The 14,385-nt window shown below is 49.2% G+C and overlaps 1 protein-coding gene across 1 annotated transcript; it reads right to left on the bottom strand.

The window, feature by feature from the left end:
- Nucleotides 1-6,353: 6,353 nt before the first annotated feature.
- Nucleotides 6,354-13,678, bottom strand: AAR2 (AAR2 splicing factor). The gene is made up of 3 exons (XM_082491283.1): nt 12,876-13,678; nt 10,680-10,909; nt 6,354-7,556 (listed from the first exon to the last, which is right to left on the bottom strand). Exons 1-3 carry the CDS (start codon nt 13,624-13,626, stop codon nt 7,389-7,391), a joined length of 1,149 nt encoding a protein of 382 aa, XP_082347409.1. The 5' UTR covers nt 13,627-13,678; the 3' UTR covers nt 6,354-7,388.
- Nucleotides 13,679-14,385: the final 707 nt, after the last annotated feature.

The following is a 14,385-nucleotide window of genomic DNA, read 5'->3' as shown; positions in this document are numbered from 1 at the left end:
CCACCAGACAAGAGGCCGTGCTTAGCACAAATGGAAGAATTGAGCCCACGGGGCCACCCGGCACTTCTCCTGCCTGAATCGTCTCCTCTCCCCAGTCACTGCGAGGTCTGCCAGCTCATCCCTGCTCCATCACCTGGGATGATGGAGCCATCAGAGGAGAGGAACTCAATTCAGCCAAATTTGGGCATCTCACAGGGGCGGTGAGGCGCGCACGCTGCGAGCGGGCGGCCCCACGGCAGGAGCCGGGCTGTGCCCCGCGTCCCTGCCCCGCTAACCGTGGGTCTCCCCGCAGAGAGCCACCCCCGTCGGCAGAGCGGCCGACCGCGGCCCGGCTCAGGGTCCCCTCAGCGCCCACATAGGTTCGCGTCACCCACCATGTCACCTGTTTGGGCGGCTCACAGCAGCATGAAGGGCACGAGAACTTACAGAGAGAAGGAACAAGCGGCATTGAGCGAATACTTATTAATGTAGCTCCATAAAATCCTCCAGCGAACCTTATTAAAAGAACGACGTGTCTTTATGTTACTGGGGACCGTCAACCTCTGCTTGGCGGGAACAACCGTCCCCGAAACACGGGTTATTGCAGAATTACACGGTGCAAAGTCTGTTTTGTTGGTCCGCGGAGGAGGCATCGCTGGGAGCCGGAGCATCCAGCCGCTTTGCAGCCCAAGGTGTGACCGCAGGGCCTCAGCAGGCGCAGGACGCATCGCCTTCCCCACCGGCACGTCCAGCCCAGACTCGGGATACCGCACCAGCTTTCAGCCACGAGGCAGCGCTCCCAGGGATAACCGCCTTGCTAGAAACAATTCCTTGGGCTGCCTGGAGTAAGACTGACTCCGGCGAGCTGCAATAGCTGGGCGCGAATAGTCACTGCTGCCGAGTACTCAAAACATAAGGATGGATCAGGAAAATAACGTCGGTCATGCGGTACTCGTGCAGAAATTACACTCTCCAATGCCAAACCTGTGAAGATGGAGCCACCCAGAGGTCCTTCTCCTTCACTGAAAACCCCTTCTCTGCAAAGGAGCAGCTTTCTCGAGCCAAACAAGTGTTAATGGTAAAGTTTGTTTTAAAACACTCGTGCTCCTGCCAGTGACGCTCTCCTCGCAGGAACCCTCACAGAAAAGGCAGAGCAGGCGGCCCCTTCCTCCCAGAACACAAGTAAAAATATTTGGGGGGGGTAGGGGTGGGGTGGGAGCTGTAAAAACTCACAGCATTAACAGGACTGCTCCTGGAACATTAACTCACAAACTTCTTACCAGTTCAGTAAAGCTACGAGCAACTTTCACAGTAAGGGAAGAGTCCCACAGGTAACTTGTGCCACCGCTAACCTTTCAGCTACGGAATTAGCTTGGGGTACCCAGCACAGGCTCCTGAAAAACAATTAACAGGAACTCCCATAGTTTAAACAATGGGAGTTTAAACATTTTATATATATATACATATATAAAAATCATAAATATATATATACATATATATAAATCATAAATATATTATATATATACATATATATATACACAAAGACATCCTTTCCCAACAGACATGGCCACCTCTTTGCTTGCTCAAGTGCAAGAATCATCCCAAATTCTGCCTCGTCAAAAGAAACAGCTCCTGTTTTATGCCACAGCCGATACGTCCAAAGCAAGAACACCGTGCCTGCTTCAGCGCTGAGGGAGAATGTCTTTTCCAAACCCAGCTTTTTCAATAGTAACATCCTTGATGTCCCTTATTTCCAAACTTCAGCAGCCCGGGTTAAGCCTTTCTGGGTGCCACTTGCTCTTCCTCACAGCTGCAGGAATTTTTTTAGAAATACCTTAAAACTCAAAACTTGTCCTATCTATTAGGGTTTAAATTTACTGTAACGTATAAAAATCATAGTAATTACCTTTACGCTGCCCTCTCATCCTAATGAATTCAGGCACAGTGATCAGAGCTGGGGAGGAGAAGCAACTTTTGCTTTTAAAAATCAGCTTCTTCCAAAAGAAATCAAATGTGGCTAAACATGCCTTTGGGGAAAAAAAAAAAAAAAACAAACAAAAAAAAACCAAAAAAACAAATCAAAAGCAGTGCTGAAACCTGCAGCACAGGATAAAGCAAACTCCTCTTCTGGCGAGTCCTGCACGTGCAAACAGTGGCCCCCGACCTCCAGCCCACCCCAGGGGCTTTGAGCAGCTCCAGCAGCCGGTGCAGCCCAGCGCCGCTCTCCCTTCTGCTCCCTGCCCGTCACCTCCCCTCGCTGCCCGACGCCTGCACTGGTCACCACTCTTCCTTTATAAATACCAGTTGATTTCCTGAACTATTTAATGACTATGGTAGGGAGAGATGTCATTTTTACAGGTAAAGAGACAATAATTGCCAAGGGACGCTGCAGGAGCACTCCCGGTTGCCGGCACCTTTCTCTTCCCAGGTCAGCCTCGCACGGCATCTGCAAGAGAATGACGGAGCTGCATACTCCCTCACAGAGAGGGGAAAAATTCCAGAGTTATGGCTTCAGGGATGTGAAGTCTGGGAGACTTCTCTGCCCTTCAGCTGAGCATCCCATTTGAGCCCGTGCAGCCCACGGGAGTTACCACCGGCACAGCCCTCGCCACGACTGCACGGGATGAGAATTTAACCTTTTTGTCATGTCCTCCTCCCCCTCTGCTCTTGCCTGCCCAAAGCTGAGACCTGGTAGGGGCTGCTTTGGCTTGCAACCACTCCACGACGAGTCTTTTTGTTCCAGATCCGTGGAGCCCCTCATGCTGAGGCAGGCAAGAGCCGCTGGGGCAGGAGCTCAGCCCTGGCACCTCGCTGGCCGGGCTGCAGCGGTGCCACCCGTTTCTGCTGCGCCCTGACAGTGGCTCCTTCGCCGTGAGAACACAAAGCGCTCCCAGCAAGCTGGAACGGACCCAGTGAGAACACAAAGCGCTCCCAGCAAGCTGGAACGGACCCATCCAGGCAGACGGGGCAGCGAGTCGGACCAACACACCCAAAGCAGCGGCTCTGACAGTCTGTGTATATGGATTTTTCCTCCTATTGATTAACCCATTTGAAGTTTGTTTATTTGTAGTAAGGCTGCCTTGCAGCTCATTTACGCTCTCTTAATGAGGCCCCTGCAGAGTCGATGCCTCCTGTGCATTAATTACAGGCTCCAGCACAGCCCATGCTTTACGGAGCATCCTCCCACCCGTGCACCGCCTCCGCTCTGCAGTTTGTACACCATTTGCCTGCGTGGGACAGGCTCCCACACCCCAAAACACCGGTCCCAGTCTGCCCAGCAGCCCCAACACCCGCAGCGGGACAAGAGGTGCACCGTCTCGGAGGGGGAGCAGAAATAGCTATGAGATAGGTGACCGCATTGGGAAGGAATGACCATTCACAGCACATCCCTTTTATAGTAACAGGGCTGCAGAATAAGCCGCTGCCGTAGCTTCGTTGGACAATGAACAGCAATATCAGAGGAAGATTATTTCCTTTTTCAGAGAAAGGGATCAAGATGTTCCATTTCATCTTTTTCCATATTCCAGGAGCTGAGTGCCAGCCACTCCATCTGCAGCAGCTGGCATAGTCTGTGTCCAGCTGTCAAAGCAGTAGCAGAAATAAACATTGCTCCAAACAAAGGTGGTGTATGTCTAAGAGACCCTGAAAAATCTTTCCCCCCTGTTAGCTGTTCGAGGCACAAATGGCAAATGAATATCCATCATTTGTTGCTTCTGGATTAGAAAAATAAGGGTACAATACTAACAAACACAAGAAAAGCCTAATAAAAATAGATAGACTTGAACTGAAACAAGATGCACACAGAAAGGATAAGAAAACATTGAGCAAATAACCAAAAACTCAACTTACCCTTAAGCAGTAAAAGCGAAAGCAGCAAGGAAGAGTTGCTGGTTCAAATAATAATTAACCCTGAGCTCACTTCAGATTTAAAACCACAGCACTAACAAGCTACACAGAGTCACTGATCGCTTCCTACAGCTTCCCCACCTGCTCCCTTTCATCTTGAGTTCGCATTTAGAGGCCAAGAGCTGTGGGACAAGAACACCTCTATGCATCTGGGTAGCATCTAACACTACAATCTTGGTGCTGTTCAAGGTCTGCAAGCATTGCTGTCACAGGAGCTAAAGCATTGCTGAGACAGCTGCCACACAAAGCCAGTTTGAACTGCAAAACCCCACTGTGGATGTTCATCAGTGACACAATGAAGCCATCGGCAGCAATCCACCCGAAAAAGCCACAAGCGGTCTGTCTGCTTTTTTGGCAGCTGGGGAGGAGGTGGTGGAACCGGCAAAGGAAGCCGCATGAACTGGCAAAGCAAGATGTGCCATTCCTCTTCCCAGTAAAAAAAAAGGAAAGAACTACAACACTGGGAGAGGATGGCAGCTTTCTACAGCCTCAGGCGGCACATTCCACATCTTTGAATCTGCAGGGTCGAGGAAACAAGAAGCAACTCTCTTCGGTGCGGTACAGGACAACACAGAGGTTCCACACAGGGTAAATATCACTGAGTCCAGTTTGGCTAACGCGACCGAACCTATGGGGAAAGTGGAAAAAAAAAAAAATGGAATAGCAGCTCTCAAGGTTGAATACACTCACACTGGGCTTTGCATTGTAAATGCAGTGTGCTGTGCATCTTTGGGGGCATCCAGTAGTCAGGTCATGCCACTGCTGACCCAGAAGTGATTAACCTCACCCAGGGCTAGGCCGGGCCCATGCCCCAACACAATTTGCAGTGAAAGCATGTCACAAGACAGAACTGATGCCAATTTGCCTGCCTTGCACAACTCTGGCAGCTGGACAACTCTCTACATAAGCAGGAGGCCAATGTACCTCATGCTTCAGTGCCACTTCACAACGCACCGAAAGCTGCTTGTCCTGACCCTAATTCATTGCTGAATCAGTGCTGCAAACACATCACATATTACACTTCATTAGCTTGCAGTAACGCATATTTACACACACACACACACACAATCTCTCTTTTGCTTTCAGATCATTGTATTCATCTTCGCTGGAAGAAGGGGTAGCGCTATCACAGCCATAACTGGCCTAAGGCTATATAAGGGCAAGAAAATACTCCTTCTATTACATGTCACCACTTTCTTTTTATACCCTCCTTCCTGCTGACTTCAATGGGAATAACAGCACTCTTTTCCCTCCCAAAATTTATAATCCCCCCCCTTGCAAACATCCAGCATATGTTGCAATACGTGCCAGCTTCCCTTTACCCTCAAAGTGTGCAATCGAGTCATATAATGGAGTTGAATTCTGAACACCTCAACCAGTATTTAGCTGAAAGTTTGTTCCTTCTGTTTCACACCTAACAAAGGGACTGTGTCCCCAAACACCTGTTTCTTCCCCACCTATTTTGTGGGTCTAATAAGAGATATCGCCTCTCCCTATTACAACCTTGCAAAAAGAAAAAAAGAAAGCACAACGGAAGTACAATTATATTCTCTTTTCTCAGCTGCTGCTGAAAGCGTAGTTCATTATGGGAACCTGAGCGTTACACACTTTGGAAGTAAATGCTCAGTTCTTGTTTTGGAGATTTAACAAAGACGCACTCAAATTAACCTATCCGTCAAACACGGCGGGAGCACTGCCAGGACAGCCTGCAAAGCACTGACACTGCCTGGTCCGCAGCCACGGCGCGCTGTTCCCCTTTCCCTTCCAGACAGGCAGGTCCCCAGGCTCCATGCTGCCTTCGCTTCTTATTACTTACATCAGTGATTGGTGTTCTGCTCCAAAGCAACAGAACCACTCATCAGGTTGGTACAAAGAGCCAACAAACCGCAAAGGCATCTTTCATCAAAGCTGGGACCTTTCGTTACAAATGATTTGTCCAGTTGGCAACCGCAAAGACAGCGCTGCCTGCGGATACAAACAAAGAGCAAGAAAACAAGAGAGAGCACAGTTAAGGACAGTACAAAACATCTCAATGGCGTTAAGGACAAGAAAGCATGGAAAGATTTAAGAACAAAACACTTGCCAAATCGGAGTAACATCCCCTAAGGGCCTGTGGTCAATACAGAGAGCATTTTAAGCAGACAAACAAAGACACAAGAGTAATGGAGCGCAGAGCCCCTGAGGAAAGGGAGGAAACAGCACTGAGCAGTAGACAAGGGCTTCTGACAGCCGATTCCTGTGGTAAGTTCCCAATTATCTGGAAACACCTCATCACATACCTGCTTTCCAGAACACGCTGCGCTTTGTGCCACGCCATTGACCATTTTACTACGAGTGGTCACAGGTACCATTGCGATGTTACTTCTGGGGACACTGGACATCCCAATGAAAAAGAGAGGGCAGCGTCACTGTACCATAAGCTTTGGCTAAATAACTAAAAAACTATTCATACAGATGTTTTCTGTAGGCAAGGCGCTCTTGAGATTTATTTTGAACTACAAAAGACTAACAGCGTTATCTTGTTAGACATGCATACAGACAAATTTCTGAAGGAGTCTAACAGCCGAGAAAGTAACAAGCGCGTGGTAGGACTAAGAACCCGTGCAGCTCTGAACGAGCACCGCAAGTTTTCTTACAGCCTACCTGTGGGAAATGGGGACAAAGAGGAGACCTTCACCAGTGAAAATACATTAGATTTCCAATTAAAACAAAACAGAGGATCCAGTTCACGTGAAAGTATGACCTTTTATCTCATGCTGGCTGTCTTCTTCAAAACTTGGGTGATTACTGTCCAATAACTCTTATTTCTTGTTACCCAACTGTTAACTTTCTTTTACATCAGGCTAAACAGAGTGTAAGCAGTAAATACAAAAGGCTTTAACAGAATGGGAGGAATAAGATACCTCAGTATTGGGGGTATGAAATGGAAGGAATTTTGCTGTGGCTTTGAGTCCCCCTCCACAAGACATCATTGCAATAAATCACAGCAAGCAGCACAAGCACCCAACACGGTTTTGAAACAGTTGTGGTTACGTCCCTGTAACGCGAGCCTAAAAAGAGCAGAGCTCAGTTCACAGCCTGGGTTCAGGCTGTCAAAAGCTGCAATGACCAGTCACGTGGGATTACACACTTCGTTCGGGAGGTGTCGAATCGGAGCAGCAAAGGCTTCACGCGTAAACTACAGATGTTCTCCAAGCAGGGTGTCACCTCCAGCCCAAGAGGACAGAAGGGACCAGGACTCAGCTGAATACAGAATGAGGAGATGTTGCAGAAGAGCTAGGGTGAAAAACAAGGTGTCTGAAACAGCCGCGTGACAATACTCAAACTCCTCCAGTAATTCTGATCTCCCAAAGTTAGGAATCCTCCTGGGTTTTCCACATCTGCTTCTAGAGCAGAAAGAGAAGTCAGCTTCAGAAACAGACTTTAGGAAGCTTGCAAGGCTGGAGAAGATGTGGAGAAAGAGTTATTCTAAAAAGCTCTTTGTTTCTAAGCGACCATTTTGCTTAGTCCACCTGCACACCCTCAGGAAGTTCTACCACTACAGGAGCGCAGTCATCAGGCTCTGCCTCAAAGTCCCATTTAAACTTCTTCGTTAGGTGAGCCTTGAATTTTTCAGCTTTTTTCCTTAGGGTCCCGTCAACAGCAGCGCTGCACGTGCAGGAAAAAAACACCTAAAAGAACAGACTAGAGGTCAGTAAGAACTCAGCCACGGCACACGCTGTGCATCTCTTTCCTACAAAGATGTCATCAACAGGGTGCACCAGGGAAAGTTTCAGGTTAGGCCACTGGTAACGGACCCACCACCTTGGAAACCACTCCAGCTTTGGGGCTATCTAAACAAAGCCTACGCTCCTCCTCCCACCCCACAGCCAAGACAGCCATCCTGCCTCTGCTCCACTGAGTCAGCGTTAGAAATATTTGCACTAAGGTAATAACTTTGTTTCAAGCGGGAGTATATATGTAATTAAGTATGCACTATGGAATTCTGAAATACTCTGAAGTGTGAGCAAAGAAAAATGTCTGAGCAGAAGGGGGGGGGGGGGGGGGGAGGAAAAGACTATCAGTTTTCATTTGCCACATAGCCAATTTTACAGCACGTGTGAAAAAGGCTAACAGCTACCCATCTTCTTCGTGGTTGGATGGACCAGGAGACTCCCCCCAAAGTATTTTTGTAGTACGGTATCACCAACACCTTAGGATACAGAGGAAACTTAATAAAATCACCTTGAAGGTAAGAGAAGAATGGGACCTCTCTGGAAAAAGTCCAGTTATCCCCAGCAGAGCTGTTCCCTTGAGCACAGGGCACTGAAATCTGGACTAACCTCTAAGGGCGGCTCCCCTCCACCACTCAAACACACACAAATCTATTCGCTTTTCACAAATTCGCAGCTTCTATTAGCGCTTTGAGAGTTAAAGCGCCTTCATATGATTAAACAGGGCATTTAGCCTCGGAGCCCATCTCCCACCAGCCTGCTTCTGCTCCTCTTCTGACCTCGTGATCCAGAATTAATTTCCATAGGAAGAAACTTATATTTCAAAGCCAAATAAAAAAAAATAAAATCATTGCTCCATGGAAGCGAAGGGAAAGCCCTCTGAGAAAAAGCAGGCTCTTATTTGGGAGAGACCTACTGACAGCTGGATAAAACACTGACAATGAGCAGCAAAGTTCATTACTTCATTTATGAACATTTGCCTTTTCCTTGTTCATTCTACCATGAAACTGCTTCTTTATAACAGAACTCCTTTACACAGCAAGGCTGCTATTAAAAAAAAATATTAAAATATTATACTTCCCACTTCTCCTCAATGAACTGCACATTAAATTAGTTATTTCATCAATATTTTTTTTTGTGTCTTTAAACATTGTTAGGGCTGCATATTCAGTGGAGGTTACGCTGTACTCTTCTTGCCTTAGATCAACCGCCAAAAATAAAGTTGCTGTATTCAAAGCTGAGAAAAGCTAACACAGATAATACTCTCCCCCCACACACACCATTTTGCACTTCTTCCGATCCACCTGCCCACACCCAGTTAAGACTGTTAACTCTGATGGCTGTGTACATAAAGCGACTGGGTGAGGCAAGTCCCAGAGGTTCCCCGACACTATTTCAGCTCATCAGGGAAATCCCACAGGAGCAGAGAAACGGAGAACTTTTAGCAAGGAGAGGCTCAGTTCAACCATAAGGCAAATTTCTTTGTTACTAGAAACGTGGTGACTCCTGCTAGGGCTTAGCAGTGATTGCTGAAGCCAGCACAGCCACCCAAAGGCATCAGCTTCCACTGCTTAAGTAAAATACACAGACTGATGAAATCCAGGGGCATACAAGACTCAGGCATCCAAAAACAAAGGATAACCAGCCAGACAGGGCGCTTCCAAAACTCCCATCAGATGGAAAGAATGGTCGGTTGACACATTCTTTGTACTGCTGTAAACTGACAGCGCAAAGTGTTGCTCTGCGAGTGTGCTGCAAACAGAGCTAGGCTTCCCAGTCCTGGAATGGGATGGAGAAAAACCACCGACGAAAATAAAATAAAAATTAAAAAAATAAAATAAAATAGAGGCTTTTATGAATCCAAATTAAAAAAAAAAGTGAAGAAAGCCACTTGATTAAAACAATGCTTCCCATAACGTTTTACCCAGCGAATTAAAAACAAACAGCTTCCCTCTCCCCAAATCTACAGCAAGAACTTGGAGTTAAAAATAGGAAAATGCAACCACTCCCTGAGAAAGGAGAAGGCACTACCAATTTGCGTCAAGCACCTGCAACATAACTTACTACTATTTCTGCTGGGATTAAGTTTCCATTGCTGAACTTCACCAGTGTATCTGGTTTTGGCTGCCTTTTTTTTTTTTTTTTTTCTTTCCAAACCAAGTTTTGATTAGTCTGCTGAGCTGTTAGCAAGGTTACAATCAGTGGGAGTAACTGGTTTTACCAGTGAATTGCAGATTTGCCCATGCCCGTCTCAGTAGAAGCAGTGTTTTCTGCATTTTGGACAAACCATGAATTCCCTCTCGATAAGAACTTGATTATAGGAAATCTTCAGCTTTGCTTAAGGCTAACAGGAATGGAAAAGCCTCTTAAACACTATCAATGCCCTAAGCTTGATAAAGTTTCATGGCAACTTCTCTGCACACTAAGCATACCATTCATGCTGACCAAAAATCAGCATCATCAGCCTTTTATGCTAAAGGTTTTCGGTTTGTTTTTTTAAAAGAATGAATGGCATTTGGGAAAAAAAAAATAAACAAACAGACATCATCTTGCACGTATTTAGTCTCTCTCATAACTCATCAGATTAATGTAGTCAAAGGCCTTAAAAATTTTTAGACAAAGTATGCTGGTACAGTCCAGTTGCATTAGATGTACCACTCCAGAACTCTAAAACCATGCCAATGGAGCAACCGACTTTCAGCACTATTTGCACGGAAAACACAATTAAAAAATGACACAGTCCCCATTCTCTGTGGCAGCCATCTTCACTAGCCTTTCCTCTCATTGCCCCACTTTGCTGCCCTCTCTGCGTGCAGACTAACTCAGTTTTATACTGCATTAGATTCTTCTAGGCAGAGCTTAAGCTGACCAAACTCTGAGATGACAGGCAAATGGCATTTCTTTGTAAATAACACAGGGAAAAAGTAAAAGAAAATATGCGTGTGCTTAGATAGGCTCACTATTTCCTACGCAGCTCAATAGTAGCTTAATTGCTTTTGTAGCTTCTCCCTGAATTTGCTCTGGTGTCCTATATGCCCTCTCCTCCCACTCCCATTTTTCAAGAGAGAGCCGCAAACGTACCTGTAAGGTGCTGGTTAGAAAGTTGTCCTGAGAGATAATGTCCACAAAAAAATCAGCTGGGATTTCACCGAGCTGGTGATACAGCACAGAAATGAGATTGATGTAAAGGTCTTGATACTTCCCTATGGCATCTTCAGATCGGCACAGGATGTTTAAGAGTCGTTTCCAGTGCTCAAATGCATCATATACATTCCCGATCAGGAAGCAGATGAAAGCAAACTGCAACTCAGCTGCACGTATTCAGCAAAGGAAAACAAAACAAAACAAAACACACATAAGACTAAAAACACATCCAAGGTACGTGTCCTTTCAAAAGCTCTGTAAATGATTGCATAAAACTTGGGGTTTGCCTTTTGCACATGCATTCCACGCTTCCAGCGATTCTGCTAATAGCAACCAATACTCCAAACACTATTTCCTAGTGCTCTGCTCTTCAGCTGGAGAAAAAGCAAAGCACAACCCAGCAGGTCCACCTGTAACTGTAATTACCATCTTTGGAGAGTGACTTTACTGGCAATCAAAGTACACAGCCACGTAAGGACTTCCAGTGTTATCCGTGTTCTCAAGACAACAGTCAAATAAGAAGTCAGATATTGCTGTTATTCAGCAAGCACTCGCTTCACCTGTGCCCGGGTTTCCAGAGCCACACAGGAGTGCAAATGCTACTGCCCGTGAGTGCAAAGGCTGTGGGAACACTGGGAGAGGCGAGCAGTGCATTAACAGATGTTTCTTCCTCGTTGAATTAAGAGCCAGGTTTCATCTCACTGGACGCTCAGCATCAGCTATTTTGCCAGAATGATGGCCTCACCATTTCCTAAGGCAATTGGTTCTTTGTATATCCTAGAGTTGTCTTTGATAATTTTGATAAAGAATAAGTTGTACAACGTTAATATAGAGAAAAATGGAAAAAAAGTAAAAACAAAGGCTTATTCCAAACCTCAGTAGCCTTGAGGCTCCAGCTCAGCTGGGTTCCCGAGCCCTCCCTCCATCCTGCCATGGGACAAAACCTCCACAGGAGGTTCAGGACCTCCACAGATTTGATACTTATTCACATCACAAGTTGCCAAAAAAGGCTGGCAAGTAATTAACACCCTGCGAGCGGGAGCCACGGCCCTCGCTGTGGATGTCTCCTGCAGCAGGGCTGGCAAACCCCAAACGCTGCCACGGAGAGTCGCCAGCAGCACGCAGCAGAGCTGCCACCACTCCAGGCAGGGAGGGGACGGGAACCGCCTGCTGGGAGATCCGATACCACTGAAAGGGGAACAAGAACCTGAAAATTGCCACGCTGAGTCCCACTGAATGCTCCAGGACTCCATAAGCTCCGTCCTCAAAGATTCACTTGAGGCAAATTGCCAGGCTGGTGCCAGATGACCGCCCCCCTTCGCGCAAGATGCCGCTCACGACCACCTGCAACTGCTGCTGTCGACTTAATTTGAGGCAATCTGGGCACCATGCAGAGCACCCAGGAGCAAAAGGCAAATATGGCAGGCTGGCAGCTCCGGACACCGAGCACCACATCCTTGTGCCAGTGCAACTGGAACAGGCCCTGTAGCTGCTAAAAACTTCACAAACTTCTGTCTTGTGATTGAGAGAGATGCCTCAGGGCACCAAGGAACAGGGCCCACTAAACAGGTGCAGAGGTTTCATCCCGGGACTCTCATTTTACAGAGAAGTTACTTTATTCTCCCAGAACAGGAGAGGGTCTAGAGGAGGCCACAAAAATAATCCGAGTGCTGGAGCCCCTCTGCTGGGAGGACAGGCTGAGAGAGTTGGGGGTGTTCAGCCTGGAGAAGAGAAGGCTCCGGGGAGACCTTATAGCGGTCTTTCATTACCAAAGGGGGCTTATAAGAAAGATGAGGACGGACTTTTTAGCAGGGCCCGTTGTGATAGGACAAAGGGCAATGGTTTTAAACTATAGGAGAGTAGATTCAGGCCTGGATATAAGGAGGAAATGTTTTATGCCGAGGGTGGTGAGACACTGGCCCAGGTTGCCCAGAGGGGTGGTCGATGCCCCATCCCTGGAAACGTTCCAGGCCAGGTTGGACAGGGCTCTGAGCAACCTGATCTAGCTGAAGATGTCCCTGCTTATGGCAGGGGGTTGGACCAGGTGGCCTTTAAAAGTCCCTTCTAACCCAAACTATTCTATGATTCTATGAAAGCACCTGGGGACTCTACCTGGCGATACGCGGTACTCACCGAGCAGATCCAGAGGCTGGCCGGCGTACCGCTGGCTGATCACCTTCTCCAGAGCGTAGCTGAGGTCTATGCTGTGCCTGGTGATCTCCTCCGGAGTAGCACCCTCGGGGTACATCTGCTTCGGCAGCTCCGTGAACCTGATCTCGGTGCCGGCTTTCGGCTTCATCTGGGGCAGGCGCGCCATGCCTTCGGCGTAGCTCCGGCACTCGGCGTCGAAGCGGGGCAGGTGCTGCTCCGCCCGGTCTCTGGTGTGTCGCCCGGCCACCACCGGCAGCACCTCCGAGAAGGCGCAGATCCGCCCGCTCTCCGGCTGCAGCTTCTTCATGGCCGCTTCGCTGATGAAGCTGGTGAGGGAGACCCACTTCTTCAGGGTCTCGTAGGGGTAGGGCCCCAGGAACCTGTCCATCTCCTGCAGGTTCTCTCGGAAGGCCTCGGCCTCCCCGGCGGCCGCCAGCCCCACCGCCTCGCCGGCGGCGTCCCACCGCAGCACCCGCACCTCCCGCCGCCGCAGGCTGAGGAAGAAGCCGGTGCGCGGGCCCGTCTCCCGCCCGCCGCCCGCCCGCCCCGCGCTGCAGTGCAGGAAGTGGAGGCCCGGCGGGATCATCTTGACGCCGCGGAACCGGGGGCCCACGGCCCAGGCGCTGTAGTCGATGCCGAACTCGGCGCCCTCGGGCAGCCCCAGCACCACCACCGCGGCGCCCTCCGAGAAGAGCTGCCGGGCCAGCTCGGGGTCCAGCCGCGGGGCCGCCATGGCACGGCAGGGCAGGGCAGGGCAGGGCAGGCCGCTGCCGGCGCCCCCGGCCCTCTCCTCACCGCCCGCTCCGCCCCGAAAAGCGCCCGGGCGGCGCTCGGTTCCGGGCACGGAGGTTCCGTCCCTCTTCTCGCGGCTCCCAAGACACCAAACCCGGCAGTTGTTCCCCTTGGCCCTCCCGGGGCCCTCTGTGGCTGCTCCCCTCTGACCAAACGCCTCCCAAAGATGGTCTCACTCCCCCACACCCACCCCCCAAGCTGGCAGCCATTCCCCCCTGCCCCCCACTCCTCCCAGCCAGGGACTGAGGGCCCTGCAGTGGGACAGACGCACGGAGACCCTTGCAGCGAGACACACCATAGAATCATAGAATAGTTGGAAGGGACCTTAAAGACCACCTCGTTCCCTTCCCCTGCCCTGGGCAGGGACACCTCCCCCCAGCCCAGGTTGCTCCAAGTCCCGTCCAACCTGGCCTTGAACCCCTCCAGGGATGGGGCAGCCACAGCTCCTCTGGGCAACCTGAGCCAGGGGCTCACCTCCCTCACAAGAAAGAATTTCTTCCCAATATCAACCTAAATCTCCCCTCTTTCAGTGTAAAATCGTTCCCCCCTCATCCTATGGTTCCCCTCCCTGATCAGGAGTCCCTCCCCAGCTCTCCTGGAGCCCCTTTAGGCACTGGAAGTGGCTCTAAGGTCTCCCCGGAGCCTTCTCTTCTCCAGGCTGAACAACCCCAACTCTCTCAGCCTGTCCTCCCAGCAGAGG

This window comes from Vanellus vanellus (genome assembly GCF_965231255.1).
Source record: "Vanellus vanellus genome assembly, chromosome: 15".
Taxonomy (NCBI): domain Eukaryota; kingdom Metazoa; phylum Chordata; class Aves; order Charadriiformes; family Charadriidae; genus Vanellus; species Vanellus vanellus.
The sequence above is the reverse complement of the archived record's forward strand: the minus strand, read 5'-3'. Positions and strand labels throughout refer to the sequence as shown.